The sequence below is a fragment of the Anoplopoma fimbria genome, chromosome 9 (assembly GCF_027596085.1).
Source record: "Anoplopoma fimbria isolate UVic2021 breed Golden Eagle Sablefish chromosome 9, Afim_UVic_2022, whole genome shotgun sequence".
Lineage (NCBI taxonomy): Eukaryota > Metazoa > Chordata > Actinopteri > Perciformes > Anoplopomatidae > Anoplopoma > Anoplopoma fimbria.
In genome coordinates, this window is record NC_072457.1 from 16,449,560 (window position 1) to 16,467,961 (window position 18,402).

The following is an 18,402-nucleotide window of genomic DNA, read 5'->3' on the forward strand; positions in this document are numbered from 1 at the left end:
TTCATATTTTGTGTGAGGCAACATAAAGTCTGGGTTAAACTCTCCACTACTGGGTGAAAGTTTTCACTCTCAGTATCTTCAAAATAAAAATGGAATAGGAAAATATCACAGTAATGGCTTTCAAAGACTTTAATAAATGAGACGCTCACCGATACTTGTTTTTTTATAATCAGGAAATTGGAGTAAAGTAGTTGGGTCCATTATTTTCCTCCACACTGTGATTTGTTTTGGGAGCTGACGCAGAAAACTGCAGCCTCTCCATAACACTGATTGTGCATGGATTTTATTTATTTTTTTAACTGAGGGAGTCAGGAATACATTTTAAAAGCTAATTTGACCAAATACCAAAAATAATGGATTTTGTGCAAAATGAGTGTGTGTGTGTGTGTGTGTGTGTGTGTGTGTGTGTGTGTGTGTGTGTGTGTGTGTGTGTGTGTGTGTGTGTGTGTGTGTGTGTGTGTGTGTGTGTGTGTGTGTGTGTGTGTGTGTGTGATTATAGGGGGCCTTTAACAATGTCTGTTCCAGCTGCTTATTGTTCAAAACTGTATTAAAGAAAAGACACATTGCCAGAGAGAATTTACAAATTCATTTTAAGATAAAAGCTACTTTTAATTGAAGAATAAATAAAAAGCAACGTTCTGTAGTGTTCTTTTGAGAAAGAGATATTTAGACCGTTTTTTTAAGTCGATTTAAGAAGCATGGATATCACAAATCTAAATCCTGCTTAATTTAGTCCTGCTACAAAAATGACATATTGTATTTGCTTTATGATAATTTAGAAAAGTCTTCTGAACCTTTCTATGTCAAACTAAAAAAATCAAGGTTGCACTTTGGTAGAAATTTTAAACGTTTGTTTACTCTTGTAAACAATTTGTATTATTAGATTGTTCTGACACGTTAACTGGCCTATAGACTTTCGGGAGCTTGGCGTCTCGCTTAATGTCAGGTCAATTTGAATTCATTTGAATTAAGCTACACATGTTTGATTATAATTGGATAAAGGTCCAACCTGATGGCCATCATAGGCTTAGACATTAACTATTATTTTGTATGGCCGTAAAGCCTGGCTTAGACGTTACCACTTTATTACCATAACATCTGAAAGTGGGGAGACAGAAAGTCTGGTTGTCCCCCCTCATGCGGCACCTCTGCTTTTCACTCCACCAACCTCACTTCATTGATTTGCATACCTTTATCTGTCCTTCTCAGGGTCTGTTGCCCTCGTCTTCTCTTCACTCTGTCTCGCTCTTATTTTCCTCAATCTGGATTTTTTTTTTTTGCTGAAATAAGACAACCACGCTCCAAAGAAACTGAAAATCTAACGCGTATTGAAGAAAAGGGGGATTTGTGTGTGTGTGTGTGTGTGTGTGTGTGTGTGTGCGCGTGTGCGCGTGCGCTGGTTTGTGACTTGATTGTTTATTGTCATGCAGGAATTGAGACATGGGTGTAACAGACAACAGTGTGCTTATTTTTTTTAAACCCAAGGAAGATTTAACAATAGACTGTTTCCTCCCTGATATTCATTTAGAAACATGGGGAAATTGAACTGGTATTTTGGTTGTGAAGTCCATCTGATTTTTAGTGACATAAATCTTTCTTCCGTGGAACAGCTGCAGGGGAGAAATTAACTATTTGAATGACCATGTAAGTGGCTTCAGTGGTAGAGCCAAAGATCCACAGGTTGTCTGAGTCACATCACTTTCATATTTGATTAGTGAAGATGAACTCTGTTTTATATTCCCTAAAAAGTTTTACTTACTTTATCCTCAACGTGTGCAGTTAAGAATTTACTGGAGATACATTTCTCCTCCACATACGTGACGGATGATTATTGGAGCTGCAGTTACAATCAGTATCATGTCATCGATGACTACAAAGACATCCGTGTTAGAAATTGCATGAGTGATGACTATGGAAACCATGGCCAAATGCTGCCTTGACGCTAGATGAGGATCTTGGAATCAAATCAGACCAGACACTATTTAGAGACCATGCCAATTTTCTTTGGCAAATGGAGATGAATGATTTATGGAACACTTCAGGGGCCGTTTTCACAAAACATTCGAAGGCTATGAGAAGCTCTTTACTGGATGATAAAGGGGAAAACCCCAAAATAAAGGCTGTGTCAGCTCTACTTTTACAGAGTAAGTCATGAATTATACTATCACTGCACATATGCAATCTAGTGGTACACACCTGTGGTTAAACTCTCTTCAACCTATCTTTTTGCTGATAACTCAACATTGTAAACAACACATGGTTGTTGAAATGAGCAGGAAGAGAGCTAGTTAACATTAGCCTTTAGCAGCCGATGGGCAGAAAAGTCCTTATTGGCTAAATAACACCTAATAGAAACCAAGGTACATTGGTTAAAAATAATTGGGACTCCACGTTATCATGATCTGTTCAAGGGCAATGATGTCAAATGTATTTTTTAGTGGTAAAAACTTGAATGAATACTGTTGTTTATTTAAAAATAAAATAATATTTTAAATAATAAAAAAAATGTATCATTTGAATCATAATTAAATACTCACTATGTATATGGAACATAGATGTTTTTGGGGCAGTCCCCTTTTTGTGGATTGGTCGAATTATTGGTAGTTTTGGTCTTAGTCGACTTCTTTATCCGAGGGCAGTCCTAGATGTACATGTGATGCAGGTCCAGGTAAAAGACGACTGCATGTTTACCAGCCAGAAAGAGCATCAACATGTTTGGTGGCAGATAGAAAACAGAACAGGCTGAACTGATGACTCCTGTATTTTTTCTGGAAAGTTGCCTGCGGCTGCTCTTTGAGGGGCCTCATGTCCCAGCTGGATGTCACTTGATGGGGCACAGTAGCTGTCCCCGCACACATAACCAGGATGTCAGTTGCATTACAATACGGAACAACAAATTCTCACTCCAAAACCTACGCTTGATACCCCTCGGGACGCGAGTCAACACACTCATTACATGCATAGTGTCCTTTCAAAATAAACTTCATCTTCACAGGAAGTTTTTTTTTTCTTTTATTAGACAAACAGTACCCAGAATAATGTGTGTGCGTGCGTGCGTGCGTACTTGTGTGTTTCAGCATCAAAGTGAATAAAAGGTGTTTAGATATGCATTTGCAGTGATGACACACAGATGTAGTGTGTTAATGATGCCTGAACACTATCCTGAATTCCTGACTTTGTGTGTGTGTGTGTGTGTGTGTGTGTGTGTGTGTGTGTGTGTGTGTGTGTGTGTGTGTGTGTGTGTGTGTGTGTGTGTGTGTGTGTGTGTGTGTGTGTGTGTGTGTGTGTGTGTGTGTGTGTGTGTGTGTGACTTTCAGCATTTAGCCTTGAAGGTTTGCATAAGTGGAGCAATTACTAAGCTGGCAAAACAGCATATGGAGAGAAAGAGAGAGAGAGAGGAGGGGGGGGGGACTTCTTCGTCAAACAAAAAGCCCTCCCTTGTCTGCCCTACTGCTCCTGCACATATCCCTCTTTTCTCTCTTTGCCTTCTATTTTCTCCATCGAGGGCATTGGAGAATGAATAACAGCAGGGCTGGGAAATGGAGACGTGATGCTCTTTATGCAAATCAAATACCAGCATTGCCATTCATTTCCTTCAGAGCACCCGGAGGACAGAGGAGAAGCCAAAAAGCACTGGGAAAGAAAACAGCAGGGAAAAGTTGAAGCTGGGTCAACTTTAAAACAAATATTTTTAGGAAAATCAAGCAGGGTTTAGTGAAGGCCAATCACTGATCAGTATTCAGCCGGGCTGAGCTCAGCACAGCTCTGAGTCACTATTCTCTCCAGCCTGGACCGCAATGGAATTTACATAGTGGTTAACATCTAAGCCCACAGTAGGTAAATGCTGAGTTTGACAGCGACAGGCTTCTTTCTGACATTTGTTTAAGATGATGTTGACATCAGCAGAAAGAGTAATCACATTTACATTTTCATTGAATTTCTTCATCACTATGATACGTTCTCATCAGGCATTGGCAGCAAACAAAGAGTACACGATACTGAAGACCTGACTTTGCTTGTGGTTGTTTGCTCTGGGGAATGGCAGCTCAGGAATATATGAGATAACAGTACATGAGAGGAATAGGCGACGGCATGTGTGAACCAGGTTTGATATTAACAAAAATGAGAAAAAACATGAAAAAAAAATGAAATGAATAAAATAAAATGGACATCCTTAAGAAAAACTAAAACTATACTGAAACAATATTTCCTGGTTTAAAAAACTAATACAAATAACATCAATTTATTTCAGTTTTAGTTTTAAAGCTGTAACATATCACAACCTGAAAAAAGGAGACAGCATGAATTTCCATCAACTCTCAAGCCATTGAACCAAATAATCCCCTGCTGCATTAAAATGAATCCCTATTGTTTTTAACGGGCAGTCTAGTCTTGTATAATTAAATAACAAAAACGTGATTTAAATAGCGTATTGAATGCCATTCAACCAAGCTGTTCAGTTCAGTTATAATGTTAACCAACTGGGGTTGTTTTCTTCTCAGTGTGGTGGTGAAAGGGTAAAAATCTAAAGATTTAAGCCTTATGGCATTTCCTAAACAGATTTCCAATCATGTTCTCTGTATGTTTATTTAGCTACATACATCTGAGACATTATACCTGGTGCTAAAAAGAAAACTAAATAGTACATACAAACTTAAAAAAAACTTTTCTGCCTTTCTGAAAAACTGAAACTAAACTTAAAATGGCAAACATACTGAGCACTAACTAAGACTAGACTGAAATGAAATCAAAAAGTCAAAACTTAGTTTAAAAAAATGCAAATCAGTTAGATTTGCAAGAAATTGCAAATCTAACTGAATTTAGAGGAAGGTAGACGTGTTCTCTTTAAGAACAACCACTCAAACATAACCATTTCACATTTCGAGCCATAAATGGCCTTAGGGCCACGCACACAAAATATGACTTGTACACACACAGAACACTATGTGGAGGCGAAGGTTTAACTTTGCATTTCATTTCATGGCCACTACCTTCTTACCTTCATCTGTCTATCTGTAGCCTCAGGGCTGATATATTTAGAGGGGCTGTCTGACTCTAAGAAAGAGACACCATCGGAATCATCTCATTAGGTTGAACTGCTACAGGCACCACAGTTAGATTTCTGCCAATTACTGCATCACAGGAATTCATATTTACTTTGATGACCAGTAAAAGCCTTTCACAGATTTTCTCTCTCTCTCTTTCACTCTCTCTCCGGCTGAGTTGCCGGCAATTTGTTTTCTTTCAGGTGAGACTCTGTTTGATTGGATGATCATACGTGATCTATAGTGCGATGTGATGGAATTCTTCCTGTTACTATTCAGATGTCTGTTTATGAAATCATAAACAGACATCTGAATAGTAACAGGAAACAGGGGACAGGTCCTCAGGTCCCTAAAGACAAAACCAACCATCTCCCTGAAACCAATGCTAAACCGTTTAGTTACCAATGACAGCTCGGCAACAAAACTCAAACCAATAACACAACCTGCAACCCTGGCATCGTTGTGAGCAGCAGCAGGGACCAGGCAGACAATCTTCTCCTGTGTGTTTTGGATGTAATATATATAATGTAATATTGTTTCCCCACAGCTCTGACCAAGATACAGAGAAGTTTAATTAAATGCAGTACAATGACCACCATTCTTTCCTTTTGTTCTTGACAGAGCAACCGTCCAATCACCACGGCTCCACCCTGCCTCCCGTACCTCCCCCTCACCGCCAGCAACCCTCCGTAACAGCTCTCAACCAGTCCCTGGGCTCTACGCACCACGCTGGTCAATCGCTGAATTCCACACGGCAGCTTACCCCTCCTATTGGAAACCCGGCCCCTGTGGCCGGCCAATCACCAGCCGACCTGCAGACCACGCCCCCCGAGAGCGTCCCGCTGCAAGACAGCTGGGTGCTGGGTAGCAATGTGCCTCTGGAAACAAGGTAAACCTACTTCTTACTGTCTTACTTTGTATACAACCAAAGAGCCATAGCTGGCGTCACCAGGGTCACCAGGGTCACCAGGGTCACCAGGGTCAGCGTTAAAGTGTCCTCAAGAGGCACACTTTAACTTTACAGTCTGAATAGCTTGCTTCCCTAAAAAGAGAGGGATGAAAGTAAATGTTAAGTCACATGACACACAAGTGTAACAGCTACCCAAACTGGACACCAAGAGTCACAAATAAACTTAAACTAGATAGAATTTATTTATTTTTCGTTAAGAAAAAATGTTACAAGAAGGCATGAAATCCCTTTTCTTAAATGTGTCCCTACTTTTTATTAGATTTATTGGCCTGATTGATAATGAAAATAATGAGTTGATTAATAATGGGCTGAGATAAGCAACAGGGCCGATCCTGATCTGGTCTTTTTCATCCCGAACAACATACCTTTTCGTTGTATGAACTTAGAAAATGTCACAACAAAGTGCAATTGGTACATTCTAATTGTAAGGGTCATAAAAAAAAATATTTCAGATATGTTAAAATACATTACTCTAGATGAGCGGACTAATAATACGTTTCATTTAAGGGATTCAAGAACAATCTTAATGTCCGTCGCTGTGCTGTTTATTTGTTCATTTGAATTATTTTACAAAACATAGTGTTTTGTATTTAAAAGCTGAATATCATTTCATGGGAAACCCCAAGCCTTCACTGTCATTGTGCGAGGCAGCTAGCGTGTGATGTATTATGAGCATCATAGAAAGTGACACCAGTATTAATAATGAAACGGCATCGCCACTTCATCATCGGTGCCATGGAGATTTTCCCAAATGAGCAGAGAAGAGAGCGGAGCACTCTCCGCACCAGACCCTTGTTTAATTAAAAGGAAAAAGAAGCACAGTTTACTCCATTATTTATTCAAGATACAAGATTTAAAAGGAAGACGCATTGATTTGAACTTGACTGTGTGACAAAGTGAAATGCACTGACAACCCAATGTTTTGGGGAAAAACATGTGAATCACTTTTATGGCATTCAGCCAACAAAGGCGCTAAGCCAACATATTGTGACTTGTGATAAAGAACTCTATGTAGAATGAAATTGTGTTTATTTCTTCTCTGTCCATTTCCTGTGTAGAAGGATTTTCCCTGAATCTTATACTTAACGGCTATGGTTGGATTATTACTATATGATATAAAGGGAGTAGAACAACTGAAAATGTTTCCTTTTATTTCATTAAAGGTCTGGGAAGTACACTCGCAAAGAGCTTTTACCAGAGATGCCATAAACCAAAATAAGCTCAAAATATTTGAGGCATAATGTTTTGACATCAAAAAATGTATGTCAGAGCAGCACAAGATGAGGTGTAGTATTGTGAGTGGACATAATGTGACTTCAATCTGCTCCCAGCAATTCACACACAAAGTAAGCTGAAGTTAAGACAAAGGAACTCCAACCACCCTCTAAGACATTTATCAATGAACTGGTCATTTTCTGATCTCTTTAGACAGACTGTCAAACCAAGTATACAGTGAATCAGCTTCTTTGTTGAAGTATCTTTCCAGATCTGTATGTTCCCACTACGAGCGACAAAAGGAACGTTGTTGCCGAGTCAATGTCAAAGTGTCATTTAATATCACTGGCATTTGGCTAAAGGCATTTTAGATGGAACAGAACAGGGTGAGATAAGAATAAAGATTGTTTGACGCTTTACCACATCATTGGAGCACAAAAAAAATGTGATCTGTCACACAGCAACAAGTGTTGGGCCTCAGTGTGTAGCTTTATGTCACTGGCTTCCGTTGAAAATGACTTGTAGTGTGTTGCTGTGTCGCTCCTAGTGTGAACACAGCATTACAGTTCTAATCGCAGTTGTCCTTTCAAAGCACTAGAGAGCACCCCGAGGTCAGCGTGTCTCTTTTCAACTGGACACAGGTTTTATTGGATAATTTGAACCTTGAATCCCTTTTCACTGAACGATTTGTAGCTCTCTCTTTCTCTCTTTGCTGAACACAAATTCCCTTCGCACTTCTCTGATATTTTAAAAATCACAGTGCTCTCCAGCAGAGTGTAACACACGCAGTTCTCCCCATCAGAGTGTAAAGGTCTATTGCACCCAAGCTGGCCACACACACAATTTATGGGTGCAACCTTGACCCTCTGTTCACCCAACAATTTGTTGCTCCCTCTTTCACTCCGTCTTCCTTTTTCTGTCCCGCTCTTGTTAATGTCTTTCACCCAGAGAGAAAGGGAGGTTGACAGATTGATAGATGGAGAAATGTCTCCCATTGTAACTCCAACATTTGGGCTGTGTGTATGTATGTGCGTGCTTGAGAGAAATGTGGACTTTTGGAACAGCCAAACCATGAACCCTGGTGTGGTTTTATATCCTTATGAAGGCCTGGTACACACACAAATGAAATTTATGAGGGTAACTTTAACCTTCACCTTTATTTCACCAGACAATTTGTAGCCAACTCTGTCTTTTCTTCTTTCTTCTCTCTCCGTGTCGCTCTCTTTTGTCTCATTCCCTGAGAGTAAAAAAGGGGATGCTGATAGATTGATAGAGGGGGGGAATGTCTGTCTCTAAGATCTTAACAACCCCCAGCACTTTGGCTGCATGTGTGTGTTGGAGAATGTTTGGACCTTTGGGACAGCCAAACCATGTCCCTGGCTCAGCTTTATATTCATATGAAAGGCCAACTCTCACACACACCACACACACACACACACACACACACACACACACACACACACACACACACACACACACACACACACACACACACACACACACACACACACATACACATTCACGCAGAGTTCAGAGCATCATCTTTCAAATCTGAGCCCCCCCGCCCCACTGAAAAGACAGTCCCTGTGAGTGTGGTATGTATGAGGGTGTGTGTAAGAAATAGTACTTCTCTTTCCTTTTCTCATAGACATAAGCACACACACACACACACACACATTCAGACAGACTTGGAGATGAGACAACTTGCGGGGTGGAGCTGAAAAATAAATGTGGTGTGACCTGGAGGCACTGCCTGAATGGCAGATCACACACATTCAGCAGTCAGCACCCCAGTCCAACATCTTCAAAGCTGAATGTACTGAAGCCTACTGGTTGCCTGGTCCGTCCTTCCTACTGTCAGTTTCTTGCCAGAAAAGTTTTTGGACACAAACAGAGGACTTTCCCCCAGGACACCGCTGTTCCTGTCCCTTGTGAAACCAAGTCTACATTGACTTATTTTAAGTAACTTCCATACTTTACTAACACCAGTTACATAACATTATGTTGAATAAAATAGACTTATCTTAACACCAACCATGGTCTTTTACTAACCTACTAATATTTTGTTAATATATCTTAAAGACAAGTTTATTTTGAAGAGAAACTTCCATATATGTTGTCTTCGAAAAAGGAAGTTTATTTTCAAAAAACACTGTGCATGTAATGCGTTGAAACTAACACGCCATCCATGACGCGTCCAAAACTGACGCTAGAGGGGTACATAGAGCATCAATGTGAAACTGAGGGTCACTGACGACGCGTTGTAGTGAGAAGGTGTTTTCATTTCATAGCTCTAAGTGCTATCAGGCCACAAACATCACTTTAATAAAGTATTAAGCTTGAGGTTACTTTAAAGCACTTCACATAGAATGGTGTTAAATTCCACAGACTTCAGCATGAATCCATATTATCCCCCTTGTAAGATAGTTGATGTATTCTGACCAATATGAGTCTATTGTTCTTATCCACAGTGACAAGTATCCGAACATTAAGTGTTTAATGACCATCCAAGTTCATAAAGAGCACAAAATGTGATGAATCCCTTTGGTAGCAGATCATTTTCATCAGCAATCATGTCTGGGTTGAATTGTCTTTTTCACAGTGACAGCCCTGCAGTTATGTGGCAGTTTCACAGGCAGATGATGGCCCGTTTCTTCCCACTGACCGCTGATAGGGTAGTTCACTGTGTTCTCAATATCCTCCATTTTTATTCCCATATTATGTCTCTTTTCAGTCAAATTTCATCAGCAATTTGGCCCAAAATACAAGTTCAAACCTGTGTCAATCTTTCAAGTACAATCCGACAGATCACTTTGAAAGAGCAGTATTTCATCAGTGTCTCAAGTTTCACACTCAACTCTTCAGTCAGTTTCGTCTTTTGTTTGAATATTTTCCTTTTTTAAAAAAGAAAAAGATGAGAACATGTCAAAGCTTTCTCTGTCACCTTCTTAATGTGGCAAAGTACACAAGAAAGTCAAAGTATAAAAATCAGTGGTGATGCAAATACTTTTCGGAAGCTGTAACACTAAGATTGTCCCATACACAACACATGTATCACTGATTATATCTACAGTCAACATGTAATCCATGAAACTCGTGATCTTCATTTCAGAGTTTGACATGCTGACCATACCAGACTTGATGTAAAGATCAATATCACTCCCACACACACCCGTCTGGTCCAGGTTTCTGTCCTGTTCAAACACTGGCTGTTTCTCTCCTCAACATTCCTGTCAGCTGACATGGTATCAGATAGGTGTGTGTGTGTGTGTGTGTGTGTGTGTGTGTGTGTGTGTGTGTGTGTGTGTGTGTGTGTGTGTGTGTGTGTGTGTGTGTGTGTGTGTGTGTGTGTGTGTGTGTGTGTGTGTGTGTGTGTGTGTGTGTGTGTGTGTGTGTGTGTGTAACAGACATGGTATCATATAGACTCTATAGTTAATCTTCACAGACAAAACACTTGCCAACTGCCACATACCTTTACCCTATATACTGTTCTCTCTGACAGTCTTTTAGAGACAACACAGACACACATACTTATACACACACACACACACAAAACACGATACCTTGACTGCGTCTCTCCTCTCTCTCCACTCTTTCCTTGCCCGCGATTATTTCTTATGAGAAATATTTATACCGCCCGCAGTGAAAATTCGCCACAGTTGCCAGATTTGTTGAAAAATCAACCTTGCAGAAATAATTACTTTTTTTTCCCGCTGCGTAATATTCATGATCTGTGTGACAATACTTATAACAAATACAGTCCAAAAAACTATTTTGACATACAAATTAAACTGTCAAATATGACGTTTAAACCAAAGAGTATATATTCTGCATACACAGTGCAAGTTCTAGGAATATTATATCAATTATGTAGTTTTGGAAAAACATATGGCTTCCAGTATATGGCCATCACATAGATATGATATTCCCCACTACATGCTCCACATCCCACATACCCATTTACATGTATTGAAAGAATCTTGGGTTATGCTTTTCAGTGAGAAAAGAGACAATACAGATACTTTGAAAAGAGAATGCGCTGAAAATGATTTGCTGAGAAAACAGAAAATGTGTATTTACCACATCTTTCCAGGGAGAGGATTGAGACTGCATCCTAGATTTTCTTTGAATGCAAATTATATATTTTATTATATAGATAGAATAGAGTACTTCAGAGGAAAATATAAAGTAGATGTGAAACACTGACACATATTCAGTTTCAGCTTCACCTTTCGTATTTGTAGCTTAGAATCTGTAACGTTTTATAGTAAATTGAACTTAATCGTTATTTTACTATTAACACTCAATGATAAATAATGTTGTTTACTTCTTATCAGTGATGCTATAATTCATGCTATTTTAAGAGTGTATTGTTGCACACATTATTATTATTATTATATCTACAGTTTGTATACTATAATAAGTATTTGTTAGTTATTGTTTTAATAAAAACCTTGGTAAATGGATGATAAATACTTTGGAACGTATCTTTAAACATTATTCAGATTCAAAATGATGTTTGATTAATGGTTAAAACTGGTTTCTGATCCATATAAGGTTAATAGATGTTTTTTAAACAAATGTATAAAGGTACACATACTTAGCTACATTTTATAAATATTTAAAAAATGCTTCAATGTGGGCAAAAAAAACCTCTTAATAAATAGCTTACTAAAATGTTAATTATTCTAAAAAAGATTATTTCATTTTACACAAACTAATGATAAAATGACACTACTAATAATTAATAAACATTAATTAGCATGTACTTATATCTATTAACTGTAGTTTCAGTGATAATCAATGTACTTTTTTTTTTAATGATGGTTTTTATAGTGTTACCTCAGAATCACTTTCAGAAGGCAAGATTGTTTTCTTTTATTGCTGTCAGTGTACTTACACAAAAAAGAGACATAACAGCTAGGAACAAGGAAAACAAAATTGGACAAATAACATATAGAATAAACAGGACATTGACAGAATGGATATGGACAGGGTGAGGGTTATGTACTGCTTGTACCTGAGTAGATGTCTACATACTGTATATACAGCGTGTAGGATTCATGTTGACAGTGTCATACTGGCTATCAGCTCCAGCTGACATTGTGAGTGACAGAGCATAGACGGCAGATAGAGACATAGAGACGGTAAAGAGGTGTGTTATGGACATTTACTAGGCACCTAAGAGATGGAAGCAGGAGAGAATGGGGTGACACATGACAGGAGGGTGTGAATGTCCTCATTTAGAGGTGGTAATCCCTCCATTGACACACACACACACACACACACAAACACACACACCCTCTTTCTCTCTCAAAGACATATCATCTTGCAATTACAGTCACACACACACACACACACGATTTAATGTGCACTTGTTGTTTCAAGGGTCACCCGACACAACTGGTCACCGGATTGAGCAGGTGTTGATCATCAATCTCTCTTCAGACACACACGCACACACACTCACACAGACACACAGCTGCAGTAGTGGGTCCGAAATGAAAAAATACTGTCAAGATAGTATATGGGAATTAATATGGACAAAAGACCGTTGCTAATTATTAATATTATTGTTTTAATTTACATGTATATATTTTTTCATAAATTTCAAAGAAATATTCCCTTAGCAGTTATCCTAAAAGTCAAAGGCAAAAATCAAACTAACTTTAAGGTACCTTCAATAGCAACTACATTTCTTTAATTTAATTTATTTTTTGCCTATTATTTCTTGCCACAGCATAGCTAGCTTTATTTAGGGTGATACTTTTGGATCATATTTATTTTAGAATAAGTGTTTGTTTGTTTGATATATATTTAAATGTGTGCTTTTTGATATGAATCTAAAAGCACACATTTTTTCCTCCTCAGCTCAGTTTGGCTTTTTCGTCTCTGACGTTTGCCAGGCCTTTTAATAACCACTCAATATAACACACCAACAGCGATAACACTTGCTGGTACTGAGGAGTAACAACATTACCATGGCAACGTTTCCCCATTCGAAATGGACTTTGGGAAACACCTATTTAACGTCTAGTATTCTGTTGGAGATGCATCTGCCAATACATACATAAAAAAAAAAAAAAAAAAAAAATTTAAATAGAAATTTTATAGAAATCCAAAAGAGAAAAAACAGAATGATATATTCAGTTTTTTATTGAAAAAGGAGATTTTCAAGAAGTGTCTGTGAAATAAGGGGAGTAGCTGCAGATGATGGCTGCATATCTTACACTGTTTAGATAAAATAAATTAAATAAGAAAATATCAGAATGTGTTTTAAATACTTTTCACACATCCACGCCGCTGTAGTAGAAACAATAATGCAAAAATATGAATAAATAATTAGAAGTATGAACACTATTTAAATAAGCCGGATACATGTTATAATATACTGCTGGGTGGAAAAACTATGCAGATTTTTTTGAAAAAATGTGTAATATGTCTCAAACACATTTCTAATTACACCATATGTACATCGCATATGTGCAGTCTATTTAAACACTAGCTGTTGATTCAATTTAGATTGATTATCTCTGTCTTAAACTCTTGACACAGAAACTAATATTTAACCATCTCTGCCTGTTGGGTTTATTTCATCTTGATATTAGACAGAGTTACATCTTACATTAACATTTGCATCGTAATCTTTAAAGTGGGCGCTTAGGCCATGAACAGGAACCGAATATTTGTCAATTTCTGCCCGTTTGAACTTTATTTACTTATATATTTACACACTACACCATTTTTTTTAAGTGGACACTTAGGCCATGCACTGTATTAGAGTTTAAAAGTATTTAATTAAATCAAATTGAGTTTAGGAGAAATGATGACGCGAGAACAGACATACATTTTGTATTATGTGGGCAGACTATTTAACAACTCTAATGTCCAATGTTAAAGTGTTTGGTGGTGTTGTGTCGTTATTTTGATAGAAATTGAATTTTCTATGCCAAAAAAAAATACATATACTATTGTCTGGCCCTTTATGTTGCTCTGTATATGGCCCAATATCAAAAGGTTGGCCACTTCTGGTATACTCTAAATTCACTGTTCTCTTGACAGGACATGCACAACGGCCCAACTAGACACAAATCAGTGGCACTCATTTTTACAGGTCTGTGTGGGTGGCTGCAGGATTTAGCAATTAAATGGTGACATGTAAATTACATTCTTCTTTTATCGAACATACTGTAGGCAGTGGCTGTGTGCGTGAAGAAACTGTTGTTCAATGTCTATTGTCACAGTGTTAGACTTGCCGGCTAGGTTACTGTATATACAACATCTGCTATCCACACATTAGTCACAGTCATTTTCTTCCGAGAGGATCCGTAACCTGTCTGTGTTTTGTCTTTTGTTACTTTATGTCACACTTAAACACACACAACACACACACACATGCTCAGCCTCCCTGTGTCGCTCCTATTGTTGAAGACACTTAAAAGGCCTGGTGTAAATAGTGTTAATGTAATGTAAATGCAGATTGTAGAATAGGGCATTTGAAGGGCTGCTATTATGAGCGGACTAGCAGATTAGTTATGGTTGACAACATGCTACTCTCAGCTAAGCTCACTGCGGTTACAGTCATTTTACACTTGATTATCCTCGCTCTGTCTGTGTGCTGTAATTGACTTGCACTTTAACACTCATAAAAAGAAATATAGACCAGTTAGTCTGCTATCTGCACCCCAACTGTGTGTTTGCCGCAGTCCTGGTTTATGTCCCAGTGCAGCAGCATCAAGAAAACCTCATGCCACTAATCTCACAAGAAGCACTGTCTCCAGCCCACATTCAACTGCCAACTATGGCTGGATTGATATGACTTTAACTTGTGCAGTGGAGATGATGGAAATACCAGGACTAATCCTCTTTGATCACAGCTGCTGATTGCTGATTTACTGCCTTTAAAGGTTTCTGGTTTCATGTCAAATAAATATAAAAAAAGTAAGGATCCAGCTGTATCCTTCAAATGTGTCTTATCTGAGTGGAATTCAAACCACTGTGGGGAAAAATAAGGCTTCACTCCTATATTTATTTGTGACTCATAAATATACAGTATGAGAGTATTGGTAAACTGTAATTCTTCTTGGAGATTTTGTAAAAACAAATCTGATGCCTGTCCCTGTAATTTCAGCAAAGCATGATGAATGTGCTCGTGTTTGTCTGGTTTATCACAAGAAGAAACTGCTGAATACGACCATCAATCCAGAATAAATTCTATCAGGCTCAGCTTTCCAAGCATCAAAAACTTCTAACAGATCAATCAATCAATCAAGCTGTATCTTAAAGCATCTTTCATACAAGTTAATGCAGTTCAAAATACTTCACAGATGACTGACAAGCCCAAAACAAGACAGGACAAATGTGGACCGTTTAACTTAACAATCTCATGATTGAGCCCTATGCATGTTTGAGAAAAGATGATAAACATGTTATCAAATAGAATTAAAAACTATAACAATAACAATAGAACAGCTTGAAATAAAGCTAAAATAATAAAATAACAATAAAATAGGATATAAAAGTATACAGCCTAAATGCAATAAGAGATTCATGAAAATACAAAAAAATAAGCTAACATTTTATTACCTAAATTGCAATAAAATATCAATATAATAATGATCAAGTAGAATACCATTTTACAACATAAATACAATTTAAAAAAGGGATTTAAAAAAATGTAATTAATGTGTATGACTTCCATCTTCACAGGAGGGTTAGGTTTAGGCAACAAAAGCACTTAGTTAGGTTTAGGAGAAGGTAGCGGTTGACGTTAACTTCACTGACAAACGACTCCCATGACTACCATGTGACAAAGAGTCATGTGACTAACAACTGACGTGACAAAAAACGTCAACGTTTACTTTTAGTTTCACACAGGACGTGAAGAGTGGTATCCTGGGTGATAGTCCTGTGTTTGTTTCTTCCTCCTACCTCAGCACTTTAAAACCGGTATGTCACCAGGGGTCAGTCTACCCATGAACCATTCTGTTTTTCCCCATTTTCTGCGGTTACATATAACATTTGCAGTTGTATTTTCAGATAGCAATTTGTGGTTTATTGGTATCACGATTTTACATGTTTCTTTCAAGTGTTCAGCCTCACAACCCGAGATAATGAGTTCATAATTAATTGATATGAAAGTGGTTGGTTATGAAAGGAAGTGGTGCAAAAATAGAAATACAAAAATGAAAGCAAGATGAAATAATTTTAGTTTCTCCTGAGAGCCCACCATTGTTGTCAGATTGTATAAGAATTAGTCTATTTGTATTTCAGCTGATATCAGTGACAGCTAATTTCTTACAAAACAAGCTTTTGAATTTCAGGTGATTTTCTGTTAAATTGAGTTTTATTTTGTATACATAAACTTTTTAAAAGTACAAAGTTTTACATTCCTAAATTGCCATTTAATCTCCATCACCATCTGACATTTCTCTTCCTGTGTGTGTGTGTGTGTGTGTGTGTGTGTGTGTGTGTGTGTGTGTGTGTGTGTGTGTGTGTGTGTGTGTGTGTGTGTGTGTGTGTGTGTGTGTGTGTGTAAAAATGTGTGTAAATGTGTGTAATTTAGTGTCCACTCCTGGCCTCTGTGTCTCGTCCTCTCTCACTCCGAATGAAAGCATAATAAAATGTGACTATATTTCATTCACACTCCACAGAGGGATGAGGCAGTTTAATATGGGGATAAATAATGAAGTGGCAGGCATAAAAATGTGCCGGTGCAAACACACACAAACACACACACACACGCGCAGAGCTCTATCTGATACCATGTCAGATAGAGAGCATACTTAAGTGCAAGAAGTATTTCTATTTTTCCATTTTAACAAACATGAAGGTTGTTCTCACAAATTGAAAATAAAAGCACAGAATCCGGAACATTATGTTAGAAACCACTGGGAGGGAAAGACATCATGTGATGCGAGTTGCAAGAGATAAAGATTTAGAGATTTACTATCCCAATACCAAACCTAATAAAGTAACATTAAAATGTGAGGATTTCTTTCGGTCCGGGAGTGAAAGTGTTTTTGCACTTCTTCCAACTGGCTTTGGCAAGAGTTTGATTGACAGATGGTTAATCTGAACACCTGCCAAGTATTTCTTTTTTTTTTTCAAAGTGCCCTCCCTTTTCCACACAGTTTCCAATTACGGCTTCTCTGATGGTTCTGTGTAACAAACCATCTGTTGGGTCAGCTTACTACTTTTCACCTGTTGATAAAAATACAGCAACATGAATTATATGTGACAAGGAATTATAAAAGCTTGATGTCACCCACCATCCATCCTGACTAACACCAGGGCACTAGGAGATAAGAAACAGCAGTGCTGTGAGTCCTGAGAAGCAGGAATGAGAACCACTCAAGTATTTTACTCATTCGCAGCGCTCCATTTAAAGTCAAAACTTACACTAATGGGTTTTCTCTGACCTTTAACTGCTGATTATTACATCAAGTTGATCCATGTTAATCCCCCAAATCAGATGGATAAATTGAAAAATCATGAAATTGATTAATTATAAGAAGTGCACTCAGAATTATTGCACCTATTCATTCTTTTTTCATTTATATGGATGTTGAATATGTCTATAAACTAATGATTAAATGTTGCCATGATTTGATGTAATAAACATTGATATAAAGAACAGATGACATTGCCTCATCATGTCGTCCCAGGTCATGGGAAATACAGCCTCTCCTCTCGCTTGTTGTTTGCCTGTGTGACTACATCTCATGCTTTTCATTAAATGTTTTAACAATATGTTTGTGCTTTAACTGCTGCTTGAAAGTTCACACGCTAAACACAGTAATGCTCAGTGTCTTTCTCCATTTATTCGGTCTCTTAAACTCCTGTCTTCTTCTATCTCTCTCTCTTCCCCTCTTGCCTGGAGGCAGGTATTAATTGAAGGACCCTTGTTATAATAGGTTCTAATTGTTAATCACACAGCCTATTTAGAGAGCAGTCTGATTGTAATTACAGATGCTCGTTAGCTGGGGTTCTGTCATTAATTAGACATTGTGACCTTGGTAATGACTGCAGCCAGTGTGCCAGCGATTTTTTTCCTGGACATTTTCACGTGGAAACTTCTAAAGACAACCTTTAAGCAAATGAAAAAGGTACAGTTTGGCTTTTGTGTGGAAAGCAGTGGAAATCTGAGCTTTATATAGACCAGTGTCACCC

General features: G+C 37.9%; 1 protein-coding gene across 1 annotated transcript in view; it reads left to right on the top strand.

The window, feature by feature from the left end:
- The window catches only part of tenm3 (teneurin transmembrane protein 3), a 143,461-nt gene that overhangs the window by 19,416 nt on the left and 105,643 nt on the right, over nt 1-18,402 (top strand). The window contains exon 3 of the mRNA XM_054605005.1: nt 5,667-5,934. Within this exon, the coding sequence (XP_054460980.1) occupies nt 5,667-5,934 (268 nt within the window). The remainder of the gene's footprint in view (nt 1-5,666; nt 5,935-18,402) is intronic.